The following is a 15,937-nucleotide window of genomic DNA, read 5'->3' as shown; positions in this document are numbered from 1 at the left end:
CACAGAAAGTGAATAAGCCTGGATCTGAACCTAAGACATTGTACTTATGGAACAGCAGCTTAACCACTACATCCCCTAATTATATTAGATGTTAAAATTCTAAGTTTCTTACTATTTACAAACAAACCTGAACTAATTTACTAAATCCCTGTGTCACATACAGAACATTTTTCTGGGTGGTACACCGTACTAAAAAAAATAAAAAGATCAGCAGGGGAAATGTATCACGGTTAGTTCATAGGATGTCAAATTCAAAATGCCTTTAAAGTTCATTTGTTTTATTTGGGATAAATAAATTAAGTCTATAAAACTGGCATCACATGGATTTTATGAAAGCATGTCTAAAAACAGCAACAACAATAATGTAGTTTACAGCTAATATACTGTATTGCTATGTGTCTTTCTTTAGGGGACAGCTTTTAAGAAGAGCTTAATGTTATACTGAGCAAGTGCATTGTTTATTTCCCAATTTTAATTTTATGCCAAAGATGATGAAATAAAATTACATGCTTGGTGGGATACTATAGAAACCACATAAAAGCTCTTAAAAACTCTGAGAGGCAGAAAAATTATCAATCATACATTTTATAACTCCATTTACAATCTAGCAAATGAGAGAAAATCATTGTACAGTAACTTCACAACATGAAAGATTTTCTATGTCATTTTAAAGTTTCTGCCGCCTAATTGTGTGCTTAAGAAAGTTAAAAAGGTTAACTGTTACAAATAAAATATAATACTACAAATAATTCCTTAAAAACAAGAAGGTTAAATCCTTACCTACGTGGGTCATGGACTTCCACTGAAAACTTCTTTTCCCTGAAATACAGGTTTTCCAGCTGCCTCCATTGGAAAACCTGGTCAAAAGAAAATTTCACTATAATGTCTGTTTTCTACTGAATTACATTCATTTAATCCTGAAGTAGAAGGAAAAAATCCAACAGTAGTTGCAGGGGGGCAAAATCCAATAGTAGTTGCAGGTCGGCTTGTTTCTGGAATTAAGTTACAATCTCAGCCTTATACCAACTAAAAAAATGCTTCTTTTATTTCTTTGGAAATCAACCATGTTAACATTGTATATTTTCCTTTTGCTGAAGAAGTGTTTTCCAAGAATGTGTGTGTTCTTCTCCTCCTACGTCTGTGTGCTTCAATAGGTTCTTCCCTTTTTTTTTTTTGCTCGGTTCCTTGTTGTGTGAAAATCCTTAAGAAAAGTCAGTAATCTACAAGTTTGGAGCTCTGAATGCCTAGTACATGAGAGTAAGTGCTGGAGTGAATCTGAACAGGATTTCTTCCCTCTGGAAATGGGAAGGCATTCATCCACCCCCCACCTTCCCCACTTAGTCCCTCCCTCCCTCTTTTACCACCTCCTCCTTTGAATCTTCCCCCACTCTGGTCTCCCATAGGGACTCCACTTCCTGCCCACTAATCTGCACTGTTTTCTGACATTTATGATTGCGGGAGGGACGCTGAGAAATCCCAGAGGGGTGGAGCAGATCATTCATCTTTCAATGGGTAATACTTCAGTCTTGGACAAGTCTGCATTCTTGGCTATTGTAAATGTGACTTTAATGCTTAGAGTTTTACATTTGGCACTGAAAGAAGATGTAAATTAAAAGGAATCTGAAGAGTAGTACACAGATTACTGTCTACTAATTATAATAAAACCTAAACTCCACAGATCAGCAGCACTTGTACCTCAGAAACTAAATAGTTAAAACTATGAAGAATGACATTGTCTAATATAAGAACTACGCATCTTCAAATAAATAAAAATTAAAACTTTAGATGGTGCCATTTATATTTTATTAGCTCTTTGAACAAACACTTTCCATAATTACTCATTTTCGTCCTTCCTATTTTGGAGAATAGCACCTTTTAATCATGACTGAAATTGTTTACATTAGACAGAGTACATTAAAACTATTATACAAAAATTACATTCATATCAAAGTGCTCAATTAATAAAACCTGGTAAAAAGGTCTCTGAAAAATCATACAATGAATTGATTCTGTATGTTTTATCATTTTCATTAGTGACTGGTATTCTTTAGAATGTAGTCAAACTATTTAAATTAGCAAAAGCTAACTGATATATGTAATACATGAACTAAAAGTACTACATGCCTAAACACACAACATAGTTAAAACTAGTTACTCTATACACTTAAATTAAATATCAAATATACTGCAGCAATGTATTCTCTTGCAGCTTCATTTGTGGAAATGTACATGACTGTGAAGCCAACTATAAATAAATGTATTCTACATAAATGAGTGTTTTTTGGAATGAATTTGAACTTTTCTGGATAACCTCATGCTTTATTTTTGCTAACAGTATTGTTCTTTGTGTTTGCTTTAATAGTGTTGTTGAAATGCATGCTTTGGCCATTAAATGTGAAAACATCTTACAGTGAGACATTCAGATAACTTGGTTTCTACATGGCAGGTCACAGGTGATGAGAGTACGAATTTAACTTTTTGTTTCTTAATATAAGAAATCTATATCACTGCAATAAATTGATTCCAAAATGCCCACAACATATGCGATGACAATGTATAGGTAGTTAAATAATTATGAGAAAACTTTAAAGTTGCCAAAACCTTTTACCAAAATATGTAATAAAACTGAAGTAATTCATGCTATTTGCATAAAGACCTGAAATGTACATTCTCTTCAGAATTAAAACAAAATAGAAGCAAATGAATTAACTGGAACACAGCAACATTTTGTGAAAAAGAGACATGATGGCCAACAAATTTCAAAAGACTATGATTTTGAAATTTGAATTACAAATGGAAATCATCCATTGTTATTGATAATTTGAATGGGTACTCCCTTCTCAAATAATGAAGGAAGCCAAACAGTCAATGGTATACTAAACTAACATTAGGGTTCAGAAGAAGAAGGTGTCCATTCTAACAGCAGGATCAGAGTCCCCTTTATTCTTCTGAAAAGGTTTATGTTCTTTGGAATATACCAGTCTGTTCTAGTTGGTACAATTTTTTACACAGAAGCCTGCCGGGGCAACTATGTTATTGCAGGTGATGCCAGTAGGCTCAAACTAATAGAGAAGTCTGGGAATCAGGTTATAGTTGAGAAGAGGACACTTAATAAACAGGTTTATAGGGTGATTAAAGAAAAATTTTTTTTTTGTTCTATATTTCGCCTTATACAATTTCTTGTATTAGGAATTTGTTAGTTTTCGCATACCCCTTGGGATCAGAGCGCAGGGTCAGCCATTGTACAGCGCCCCTGGAGCAATTGAAGGTTAAGGGCCTTGCTCAAGGGCCCAGCAGAGTAGGATTTCTTTTTGGCATTGACGGGGATTCGAACCAGCAACCTTCGGGATACCAGCGCAGATCCTTAGCCTCAGAGCCACCACTCTGCCCTAAATATTTTTTTTTTTTTTTGCAGATATGCAAATATGCAGAGTATAGTGAAAACATATTGCCATCCTATGGTGCTATGATTAGCAAGCATAAGCACCTTACATCAGAACTTCCCATCTGAAATATCACTGCCTATCATGGACAATAATACTTTATTGACAGGGAACATAGTGCTAGTTAGTAAGTTGAGTTGGTGTTACTGACACAGATAAAAACATTAAAACACAGCCTATAGTACAATATATATCATCATCGAAACATACAAAACAGCAGCAAACAACATTATCATGCACAAAGTAACATAGTAAATATGTAAATCTGACAACATATACAAGTAAACTCATGCCCTTAATACAACTAAACATTATATAGGTTGGACAAAGGTGTTTGGAGATCTGGAGATACACCAGTGAGTCAAAACAAATTCGGATTAGACTGATTATGGGAAGAAATGAAGCATTTACATTTTTTTGAGAGGGATTTGCTATTTCTGCATAGTTTTCCTGTTGCAACTTTTTGAACTTTCCTTGGGTATTAGTAAAGTATATACATATGTACATATTTGGATCTGTTTGTTGTATACGCTGGTCATGAGTAACAATCATTGACACGATAAAAACACTAGCATACTTGGAACTACTTATTTTTTTCAGATGAATGCAGCAAAATTAACATAAAGTGTCAAAAGCTAAATACATAATTTTGAATAAGTTTATAGCTGATAAGTTAACATGAAAGATACTAATGCCCATAGGTGGAGAACAGGATAACTAACTAAAACAATTTTCATAACTTTATAAGCATATTGCTGGCATTAATTAACTACAGCAAGTGTTTTCAACCTGGGATCCATCTAATTAATGTTACTGACACATAATCACAAATCAATTGCATTGGTCACTAATCTACACTTTTGTGTAATGAATGTTTAACATCACATGATATACAGTACAAAGGCAAATAATCATCTTGTAATTTGTGTGTCTGCAAAATCAGTTTTTCAGAACACTAGCTGTGTTACACATTAAAGATGAGCCGAAATCTTAACATTTGCATTGCTCCATCTATTGGAATGTATTTTGTAGTAATAAAAAGCATTGCCCTTGTCATTCCCATAGATGGAACATCACACACATTCGTAGTAATGCATTTTATTGGGATGACAAGTGCAATGCATTTTATTATTGTAAATACGATGAGCCATCTATTAGCATGATGGAGACATACCGTAGTAGCGGGCGGACACACAGATACACAGACACTTGTCCTTTTATTAAGGTGGATTATATTATGCTTCAAAAGTGCTTTTAATTGTGCTTTCACAGCTAGGAAATGAGGAATGCAAAATAAAAGGGATGACAGTTATTAGTAGGTGGTGTGTCCTAAATCTGACAGTCAGAAAATTAAAAGACGAAGTGAGGTTCATGCAAAGTGCATGCTAACAAATTCAGTTTTGCAGCCAATAGTACTTGTAACCCTGGACAAAGTGACAGTACTCTGCAATCACAAATACTATAAAGAATTAATCTCCTCAAGTCAGCATCAGAATGTTCACTAATATAAGCATATGTTTTATATTAAAAGTTAATAATTTGATTTCAAAAACTGCTCAATTAAATTTTAGAAAGTATGTTTAATCATCACTAAAGCAAATAGGGTTAGGAGGTTGGTTTTGTCTTTATACGTGTAAAAAGGTGTTTTAGTAATCTCTGTTGTTGTCTTAAATAATGTTTTTATAAAGATTGTAATTCAAAAAATTAATACACAAATATTCATGACATTACCAGGTAAACAAATATCTTTTGTGTTATGTGTGAGCTAATAGTTAGTGTTCATTTTCTTTGCTTAAGTACCCTGATTAACAAGCAAGTGTATATAATAAGGATGCTAGCAATAGGTAATGAGATACTATACTAAATAAAATAAATCTGTACAACAGTGCTTCTAATCTTCTCCAGTATAAAAATATATTAATGTTCTTGAAAAATCAAATGATAGCCCTAAATACAGAATTTTCTGACACAGCAGAATAAGAATCCAAGCAAATAATTATTAGGTGACATGTCACTTTAGTTACATGGCTTGTTTTCAAAATAATGTAACATAGCATTCTCAGACCCACTTAACAAAACTCAGAGTGGTAAAGGGACTGGACCCTATTTAGATAGCTTTGGGTACAAGGCATTAACCAGGCATGAACAGAGTAACAGTCCACTGCTGGGCCCACTAACCTACTCTGCATTTCTTTGGGAATTTGGGAGAAAAACAGAAAACTCAAGCAGACATGGGCAGAATGTGTAAACTCCACAAGGACAATGACTGTTTTGGCTGGTACCATGAGGCAGCAGAGATAACCACTATACCGCTCAGAATATGAAAGCAATTTGGACAAGACTTTAAGAATTGATGTATTTTAATGAATGTTTTTTCAGTCAATGTTCATTGAGTGTTGAACTTTCAGGATTTTAATGCTTAGTCAGGAAAAATAGTATGTAGACATTCACCAATTATGGCTTATAGTACAGAAGTTTTCATAGGCATTACACTTAAGAAATACTGACTGAAAACATTACTAACTCAGTTTAGAAGATCAAACATTAGAAAGTGACTACACTGCCCCTGTCCAATATCCTCTTTATTAAAATAGTCTAAGTGACAGAAACCAGAAATACTGGCAAATCTTTTTGAACTGGTATATGCCTTTTAAAAGTGGCATGTTCATAGTTTTTTTTTTCTCCTGAATATTTATCCCAAGTTACTTGATATGTTATCCATTTTGCTCTCCATTCTCTGTCACACATTTGGAATGCTGAACTTGCCAGATGTTTGCATTGTGAGAATGTCCAGTTGAGAGCATTTTTTTGCCTATTTAAGTGAGAGGGTGGTGGGTTCATATAATTCGATACCACACCCTGTGACATTTGCTGTTTTTAGTACTTTCATCAGACAAAACACAGATGCTGAAGAAAGGCAAAACCCATATTCCAGCTGTGTAAACTTTTTTTTAAATACATTCATTAATGCTGTCCTGAAAATAGTATGGAATGGTCTCATAACAACCAGGATTACTTCTGCTGACTAAATAGGTTCATGCTTTACATCTAGAAATATTACAATATTTTAGTTCCCCTTCACTCTTATTACTTAATCACCTAATACAGTAAGTGCAAATATTTTACATTAAACATAATTTTTAAGTTTTTTTTTTTTTGTTTTTTTTAAGAGCTCCCAGACAAAATCATGTGTGTGCCTTTTAACTGTCAATATCCTGAATAAATTCCCACAACTATGAATGCCATTTACCCAGTGTTTTTCACTGCACTGACTTCAGTATTTTGCTCCCAAACAAAGGAAGAAAAACGGAAATCAAATAAGAATGCATCAAAAATAGAGTGTACATAAATACAAAAGAATGTAAGGATATTTTTACTCTTTTAGCTCTTTATACAAAGTGCTGAGTGTGTAAGTAGTTCAGATTTGCAAACCATACAGCCAAGTACAATAATTGGATGCTAGGGAACCATATGTTTGTGGTGAAGCAGGAAGCTGCTAACAACCCTGCCATGATTTCTCTATAGTAAACTACAACTAGCATCACTCATTTTTATACCCACTATAGTAAGTTCATTTTTAACAAAATATATAACCCCTACATCATAATAACTACATTCATGATTTCTGTTAATGAAAGCTTCACAGTCACGAAACACTATTTTGTTTGGAACTAAGTGGATGTCAACTGCAATTGAAATGTATCTCAGTTCTTGATCTGTTCCATATGGGAACCTATTTGGGGTGCATTTACATTGAGATAAAGCTCTATCAAACAAAAGCCTCTCCATGTAAATTTGTCTCCAATATATCATGTACTGGACTAGAGAAACTTGTTAAATGTGCATTTAATAAAGACAGCAAGAAATATATATTTTGCCAAATTAAATCCACACTTTTACAGTGGGTTTCTTTTTCCATATGATAAAGCTGAACCACACAAAAACTTCAACAATTTCCCATCTTTGATTCAGAGTTGTACAATCATGTGGTTGAAGTCCTTTTTCCAAACATTAATGCTTCAAATTTATCAAAGGAACAGCACAGCAATTGGTTTACATAGAATATTTTAAAGTCTAAAATAACAACTGTCACTAAACTGGAAACGGGTAAAATCGACACATCTGTGTGCTTCACAGAAAGGAAAAATTGCTGTGCTGGCAACTATGAAATAAATCATTCAGTCATTTCCTAGTGCTGAGGAGCCCCATACTGGCTTGTGGCAGAATCAGATGCATTTTCTAGGATTCCTGTGCTGGAACTCCTTAAAGTAGTGAAACCTACAACTGGAAAATGCTCCACACTTCAGTAAAATGTGGGTTGAAAGAACTACTTTAGTGTAAGTGGATTTAAAATAATTAACCTGAAAAATGTCACATAGCATTTTAAACTGGACGATGAACAACAATATAATAGGGGAAAAACACTGGCATAATTCAATGATTCAGGACTTAGGAATTTTTTAATATAACTTCTATTCCACTTATGGTAACATACGGTACAGTGCACAGCATTTACTGTCACTCAGCTCTGAACACTGTCTGTGCGTAGTTTGCTTGTTCTTCCAGTGTCCATGCAGGCCTTCCTCTCATATTAACGTTTAATCCTGAATCTAACTTGTCATAATTTGAGTTACCATTCTTAACCCTGCCTTGTGTCCCGTGTTGCTGAAATAACTTCAACTCCCTGTGATCCTGTACTAGAATAAACAGATACAGCAAATGAATGAACAGATAATGAAAGATCTTTACTGAATGTCTCAATTGTATTAGAATTAGGAATATTTAGAGTTTTCCCTACACTGTTTTGAATTGGTAAAAATGAAAGGTGCAAGGCAAAACTGAAATCCAGATGAATTCAAAACATTTTCTTAAAAAAATTCAGTATCCTTCAAAAACTTTCTGCTTTCTTGTGAGTCGACGGCATATCCCCAGAACAAACAAACTGGATCCATTCCCTTGCAGAACAGATATACTAATGCTTCCAAGATGTTCTCTTGGCTCATTATGATGCCATAATCATATACATGTCTCCCAGTGGAATTCCTGCCTTTGTGAAAAAGATCAGAGCTCTTTATTAACTTGTGCTACATTTTGCAAGGAGTGTGGCATACTGAACTTAGAAAGCTTGACTGAGAGTGGCCAGTTTATTCAAGTAAATAATTATATCATTAAAACATTCTTTGCTGCTTTAATGTTATACAGGATAAGTGATTATGTTGAATGGTTAGGCTTTACTTGAATAATTGTAGTTTGTAGTAATGGATGAAAAAAAATTCAATTTATTTTCATGCAGAAAACAATTGGTGTCCATGGTGCCTGACACTGGGAAATAGTTACCACTATCAGAAACATCTTGTGTTAACTCGTGTTGCATAATCCACATGTCAAGTTATCCAGTTGTATGCTCACAAAATCCCACATATATGTACTGTATTTTTACTAAAATATTGTTAAATAAACCAGTTCCAGAAAAAGCTTGCATAAACTAAAATTAAACACACTTAAATGTAAACAAGAACTAAATTGCAGACCTGCCTCTTATTGCTACTTTTACATTGAAATCCACAACTGAAGTACCTCAGGATTATGTAGTGGCAATCTGTGAAACTGCACAGGTGAAGTGATCCTCTTGTTGAAGCACAAGTCTAAGACATATGCATTTGAAAGAAGGGTCAAAAAAGATTTTGACAGCAAATAAAGACTGGCCATCCAGAGCAACCAGTGCATTAAAAAAAGGCCTGTGGAGAAATGTTTTTCATTCAAGGCTTTTTACATGCAACAACAGTTTTGAAACAAATTTCACAAAGACACATCAGCTCAATTGTTGCTTGCTAATGATACAGTAGGCAGTCTGTGGAACATCAATACAACTGATGAGTAAATAACTAATTCAAAATAATATTTCGGTACAGTATATGTTGTACCTTTATCATTTTTGAAATATTATCCAAAAGCAAGTAAAAACAAAACAACATAAGAAGAACAAAAGGAGGTGAAGAAAGTGCTGTGCATTTATTTCATTTCATGTTGACTCAAGGCTCTCTTCTGTTTATAAACTTCCAATTATACATTATGTACAGAAAAGTTCAGGTGTGACTTCATGTTGCTTGTTGCAGTTGGAATTCTTACTTTGACAGACACAAACAAACATTCAGGCTATACTTTTTCTGGTAAGGTTTCTAAGCCTTTAGACATATACTGTAACCTCTCATTTTACACCACTGAAAAGTCTGATCGTTTTGGGTGAAAACCAAGGTTGTGCTAAGCAGCTACTGAAAATGTGCTAAACTTTTTGATATTCAAATCCAAAGCTTCCAATTTGTACTGTAACTTCAATGAAGAGAACTACACATAAATAAGTTGTATTGTATTGTACTATACTGACTGTTGCTTATTAGAAAATTCTGCCACGCTTAAATCTGTGATTAATATCGATTACTTCCTCACAAACACAGAAGGTACGTTTTCTGAAATTGTAACTTTTTCACTTTTGAAGTAAATTTTCTGTTTAGTATTTCCTCTGCTCCACACACCGCTACTGTAAGCCATTGGGAAGATGTTAATTTTTGGGTTTACCAAAAAAAAAAAAATTAACTTCACAGCACAAGTTTCCAGGGTAAATGAATATATGTGACAAATCTGAAAAAATACAGACATCAAAAATACCAAACTTATGTTTTAGGTTTTGGATGGGAGGTGATTAGGAGTTCACAGTTTCATACTCTATGTTAAACAGTGTGGTTAAGCTTCATTAACTACAAACCACAAATAAAACTAAGTACAATACAATGAAAGATGTCCACACCTTCACAAAACATCATAGTCTGTTTCACTGGTACTATACTCATTGAGCCTAGAAGCCTGATTGAATGAGAAATTTATTTAAAACAAAACAAAAAAAGGTTATGATTAAAATATTAATCACAATGAAAACAAGAGTTTTTTTTAATAAAATATATATTAATTTAGTTAGAATTTTTTGAAATAACCATTACTGAATGCTCAGTGTTTGACTTGGTATCTACACACAACCACCACCACCACCACCACCACCTATCAATTTGATATTTGACAAGAGTACCTGGAATGCTTGACACTGTGTGATTATACTAAATGCAGTTTTTTAATCATTGTTTAGGAAATATATACAGCCTTATATGCTGTCATATGTCAACTCTTTTTTCAAGTAAAGGACCAAATAATGCTGTACTCAAGGACAGTCACCATATATGAAAAATATTACTTAAATTTGACTAACAGCATCTATGGTTCTGGCAAAAGAGCCACAGAAATTATTATAACATTTACCAAGTACAAAACAATGTGATTTATTGAGCCTTCCTTGAAAATTTCACAAGGATCCCAAGTGTATAAAACTTCCATCCATCCATCCATTTTCCAACCCGCTGAATCCGAACACAGGGTCACGGGGGTCTGCTGGAGCCAATATCAGCCAACACAGGGCACAAGGCAGGAACCAATCCTGGGCAGGGTGTCAACCCACCGCAGGTGTATAAAACGTTTTTGGGAAAATATAAATTTTAAACATTGTATTTTGGAAAATAAAATAAATCAAAGCAAAACTTATTCAGCTGTTATAATGGATATTGATTAGAGTGGTCATTCATTCTTTTTGTACCACAATTAAAAATGTTACTAATATAATGCAAGATCATGCCACAACGCAAAACTAACATCAGATCATGGTTTTGTCTTTTTTACCATATTATTCTGAAACCCACAGATATACATTAAGATAAGAAGAGTATGTTAGTTAAGACATACCTGGTTTACTAAATATACAGTACTGTGCAATTCCACTAATACAAAACAGTATGGGCAAAGATGTTATTTATACTTTCAAAAAAGCAATTGTTATTTAGTTAACAATAAAATGTTGACTTAAAACAAAAAAAAATATTTAAGAAGCACCTCATAATTTCCATAAATGAAAATCATAGTTTACTGCTGCTACATATACCTACTTTTCGTGGCTTCACTTTGTCATGGTAGTCATACTGAAATATTCCTTTGTAACTCAGTCCCATCCACCAAGGAATACCCTGCTTGTCCTGTTGTACAAAAAAGGCAGCATTTATTAGCCAAAAAAGTAATTATCATGTACATGGCACATATATTACACCCATTCTTAATTACCAAAATATACATTGCACTAAAACCACAGTGCACTATTTGCTTCTGGGAGTAAATATGTAACCAACATGTATTATTCTGTAAAGACTGAATTTTAAATTATGAGGTAGAACCTGACAGAATCAAAAGGCAGTGAATGTTCCAAGTGAGGTGTGCTGATGCCCACAGACACTTCTTATAAACAGCAAGTTATGCCAATAAACAAATAAGATCACTTACTGAATGCTTCTAGTAGCCTTGTCATTGCGGCCCCAGGTGTAGACGAGTATGTAGCCTAAAACTAGAACCCCTAAGCAATGGAATAAACCCTGACAGAAAATACAAGGTCCTCCAATGCACTCGGGCCAGGGTGTGAGGCTAACAACCCAAACGTTTAAAAATACTGTTATGAACTGATACACCTGCTTTGGATGGATGGTATAATTTGAGAGACAATCCTGAGGAACATTACAAGACTGATGATTTAGATATTTCAACATGGTATGCTTAGACCTATCTATTACCTAAAAATGAGAGCAGCTGTAACTGAGGTACTGAATTTTGGAGATATGGAAATATGGAGGAAGTGGCTATTCTATGATGAACTGGAAAGGACGTGCATATACTACATAATAATGGTGAATAATGATTTTAATGCAAAGGTAGGAAGAAAAGAACATCAGTAGAAAGTGGCATTTTGAAAAGGCCTGGGACCCTTCCACACTTCAGGCAGTGTGGTTTAATGGTTAAGACTTTGGACGTGGGTTCAAATCCCTCTACTGACACTGTGTGACCATGAAAAACAAATGAAACGTGTCAAATTGCTTCACAAATGTTGTAAGTCACCTTTGGCATCAACCAAGAAAGTTAATAATAATAATTAATATTAATAACTGAAATGACCATGAGATATACACAAGCAAAAGTAAAGGCAAAACACATAAAAAATGCAAAAAATGCAACCACTAAATTTAATGTTACAGTAAAGAAGGGGAATGAGCTTTTTGTAGATCTACTCAAAACTGGCTTTAAGCACTGTTATAAATAAAAGTACATGAAAAAGGAAAGATTCTGCAAGTCTGCAGAAGACATAGAAACAGCTTCAAAGAATGTAGCCACCCCTGAAGATGTGTATGAGATAATGGAAAGAGAAGCAATAAAAAAAGCTTATCAGTTATTTAAGTACTAGGGTGTTGTACTGTGTTAGCCATTACGAATGTAATGAAAAGCCAAGCAAAATGACACCTTTTATTGGCTAACTAAAAAGATTACAATATGCAAGCTTTCGAGGCAACTCAGGCCCCTTCTTCAGGCAAGATGTAATCAAATTTAAGGTAAGACCGAATACACAAAGTTGTCTACCTCATAGACCTGAAAAACACCCAAGAATCTGATGGTTGGTGGAAGGGATTTTAAAAGAGTAAATATATTTGGGAAAGGATAAAGAAGGGTAATACAGCATACTTTGAAAATTTGTAGCTGTTAATGTGCAATTCATTATGAGACCTACGAAGGTTAAAATATATAAAATACTGGTGTACCCAAGTGGTCATGTATAGCTCAGAAGTATGGTCACAGACTATGAGAGATAGAAATATTTTTAGTAAAGGAACAGAAATATTTGGAGTAAAATACTTTGTGTAGACTATAAAAACTGTTAAGAAAGATGGGCAATGCTTTTGTCAAGGGTAAAATACTGTCAGATGTATAAAGTAACAGGGGAAATGGAGGTAGGGTCATGTTGAAAGCCAGGAAGAGGATGATCCTCAAAAGAATGATAAAAAGAAGAGGGAGAACATGGTTCAAGTGTCATGGCAGGTCTTAAAGAGATGAGAATAAATGTTTTGCAAGGTGGGGTGATCGATAGACATAGCTGGATAAGAAAAGTAGAGAAGGCCAATTCCCATAAAGGACTGCATTACCAATCAAGTAGTAGTAGTAGCTGGTGCAGGACTGTGCTTGTGCCCATGAAATTCTTTGGATTTCTCTTTGAATCATGTATAAAGTGCCATCATCTTGATCCTAAGGCACACACTATGGCAGGGGTGGGCAAAGTCATTTCTGGAGGGCCACAGTGGCTGCGGGTTTTTGTTCCAACCCAGTTGCTTATTAAGAAGCACTTATTGCTCAAGTAACACTTCTGCCTCATTTTAATTGTCTCGCTCGTTAAGACTTTGAACCCTTATTGCCTATTTTAGCCTTAAACAGCTGTATTTTGGTTTTTAATTGCTCCTTATTAGCAATAAGATGCAAATGATAAAAGAAACCAGCATTTCTCCATTTAGCTTGTTTCTATTTACACCTGTTTGGTTTAATTAAATACTTGGAAAGAAAGTGAAGAGAAAAAAATTAAAGGACTGAGAGTTACTCATCCGGTTTTAGACTTCATATCATTTGGATGATATCCTTGGAAAGGAAAAAAAAAATCTTGGATATGAGAATGATCTGACATGGCTGATATAAAGCACTAACAAGCCATGAAATTAAATTATTGGCAAGGATTGTTTTCTAATTAGGCAACTGAGTTGGAACAAAAACCTGCAGCCACTGCGGCCCTCCAGGACGGACTTTGCCCACACTTGCACTATGGCATGGACAGTTTTCTTTTTGCCTACTGCATGTAAAGCTTTGTATTTTTAAAATCCCCAATCTCCACAAGCCTACTAGAAAGAGTAGTGTGAGCCAATATTCCATGGTGCCATGGAAAGACAATCTTATGATACTGTATCAAAAAAACCTAATGCCTAATAAGAACATATTTGATCAATTATTCCTGCAATATCATATTTTATAAAAATATCTTGTATATGAATTACTCATTACAATAATAGATACACAGAACTTTATTTGTCCCTAGGGGGAATTTTTGCATTTTACAGAAGCTCCTTAAATAAACACATAAATAGGTAGATAAGCAAGTTAATAAATATACACACACATTTTGGTCTGAACAAAGAAGAAAATTCAAAAGAAAGAAAACTTCTGACTTGACTGTCACAGTGACAGTGTGGCATTATGCAGATGTATTGCTGTTGATATAAAGGAGTCCCAGTACCGTTGGCTGAAAGTATTTAGTGTGTCAGACAGGGGATGTGCAGCATTGTTTATAATGGCACTCAGTTTTGTTTTAACTTTCTCTTGTGTTGTTACCTACAGGGGGTTCAGAGAGCATCCTATAACTGAGCCTGCCCTTTTAATTCGCTTGTTGATTCGCTGGGGCCAGCACACTACAGTGTAGAAAACTGCACTGGTCATCAAAGAGTTATATAGAAGATGTGAAGGATATATCATTTCCCTCATTAAAGAAACACAATGTCCTAAGGAAAAAAGAGTCTGTTCCGCCCTTTCTTATATAGTTTCTCTGTGTTCCGAGACAAGTCCAACCTGCCAATAATGTGGTCCCCCACTACCTATAGAAGCAGACCACCTCTAGATTCACTCCCTGAATAATGACCAGAAAAAAAGGCTCTTTAGGGCGGTGAAAGTCAATAACCAGTTCCTTGGTTTTGCTGATGTTAAGATACAGTCAATTCTCTTTGCACCAAGAAACAAAGTTCTCCACCTATACTTTGTCTCATCCCCTTTATCAATGCAAGTGACATGACCTGGTGATATAGTTATAGTCTGAGGTGTACAGGGGAAAAGAAAAGGGAACAGGACTGTCCCTTGTGGTGCTCCAGTGTGGCTCTAAAATGTAATGTTGATGTGTGCCTAAATTAAACCGGAGCACCTTATTCAGTGTCTGAGAAATGTAAAAATTAAAAGATAATGTGGTAAGATTAAAAAATGAAAATCTATTCAATTTTAGATAAATTAACAATAACAAGAAAACTCACTAGACAAACCATTTTAAATCCATCATATTAAAAAGAGTTTTCATTCAACTTTACAAGGCTAGCAAATCCCAATTAATTTAGGTTTTACTCTGAGTGCAAATCAAATTCAGGACCAAATCTAAAATACAATAGCAATAGACTTGAGGAATCTATGCTTTTTGCAGAACGATTATATGGAAGATTTTCAGGAGTAGAAAATACTTTACAACAGAATGAAAACACAATAGTTTACAAAGAGACTTTATCACTTAAATTGATAAATAAAAAAATGTAATTACACAATTTGTTACTATTTAAAATGTATATCTTAAGTTAGCGCTATATAAATGTAATGAATTATTATTATTATTTCCATTAGTTTATTTATGTATTTTATAAGGGGAAGAAGTGCTAGGTACTTTGAAATATTTAGTTGTTGAAGGTGGATTGGATAAAGTAAACAACTATAAACTTACCTTAACTGCATAGTAGTGCACACCATATGTAGGAAGAGATTCCACAATGCTCATATAACTAAAGAAGATA

General features: G+C 34.3%; 1 protein-coding gene across 4 annotated transcripts in view; it reads right to left on the bottom strand.

Moving 5' to 3' along the window:
* The window catches only part of frmd4a (FERM domain containing 4A), a 449,055-nt gene that overhangs the window by 34,813 nt on the left and 398,305 nt on the right, over positions 1 to 15,937 (bottom strand). For all 4 annotated transcript variants that reach the window (XM_051931569.1, XM_051931568.1, XM_051931567.1 and 1 more), the window contains exons 10-12: positions 15,868 to 15,925; positions 11,429 to 11,515; positions 781 to 857 (exon numbers count right to left, since the gene is read on the bottom strand). In XM_051931569.1, the coding sequence (XP_051787529.1) occupies positions 781 to 857; positions 11,429 to 11,515; positions 15,868 to 15,925 (222 nt within the window). The remainder of the gene's footprint in view (positions 1 to 780; positions 858 to 11,428; positions 11,516 to 15,867; positions 15,926 to 15,937) is intronic.

Source organism: Erpetoichthys calabaricus, chromosome 1, assembly GCF_900747795.2.
Source record: "Erpetoichthys calabaricus chromosome 1, fErpCal1.3, whole genome shotgun sequence".
NCBI classification, from domain to species: domain Eukaryota; kingdom Metazoa; phylum Chordata; class Cladistia; order Polypteriformes; family Polypteridae; genus Erpetoichthys; species Erpetoichthys calabaricus.
The sequence above is the reverse complement of the archived record's forward strand: the minus strand, read 5'-3'. Positions and strand labels throughout refer to the sequence as shown.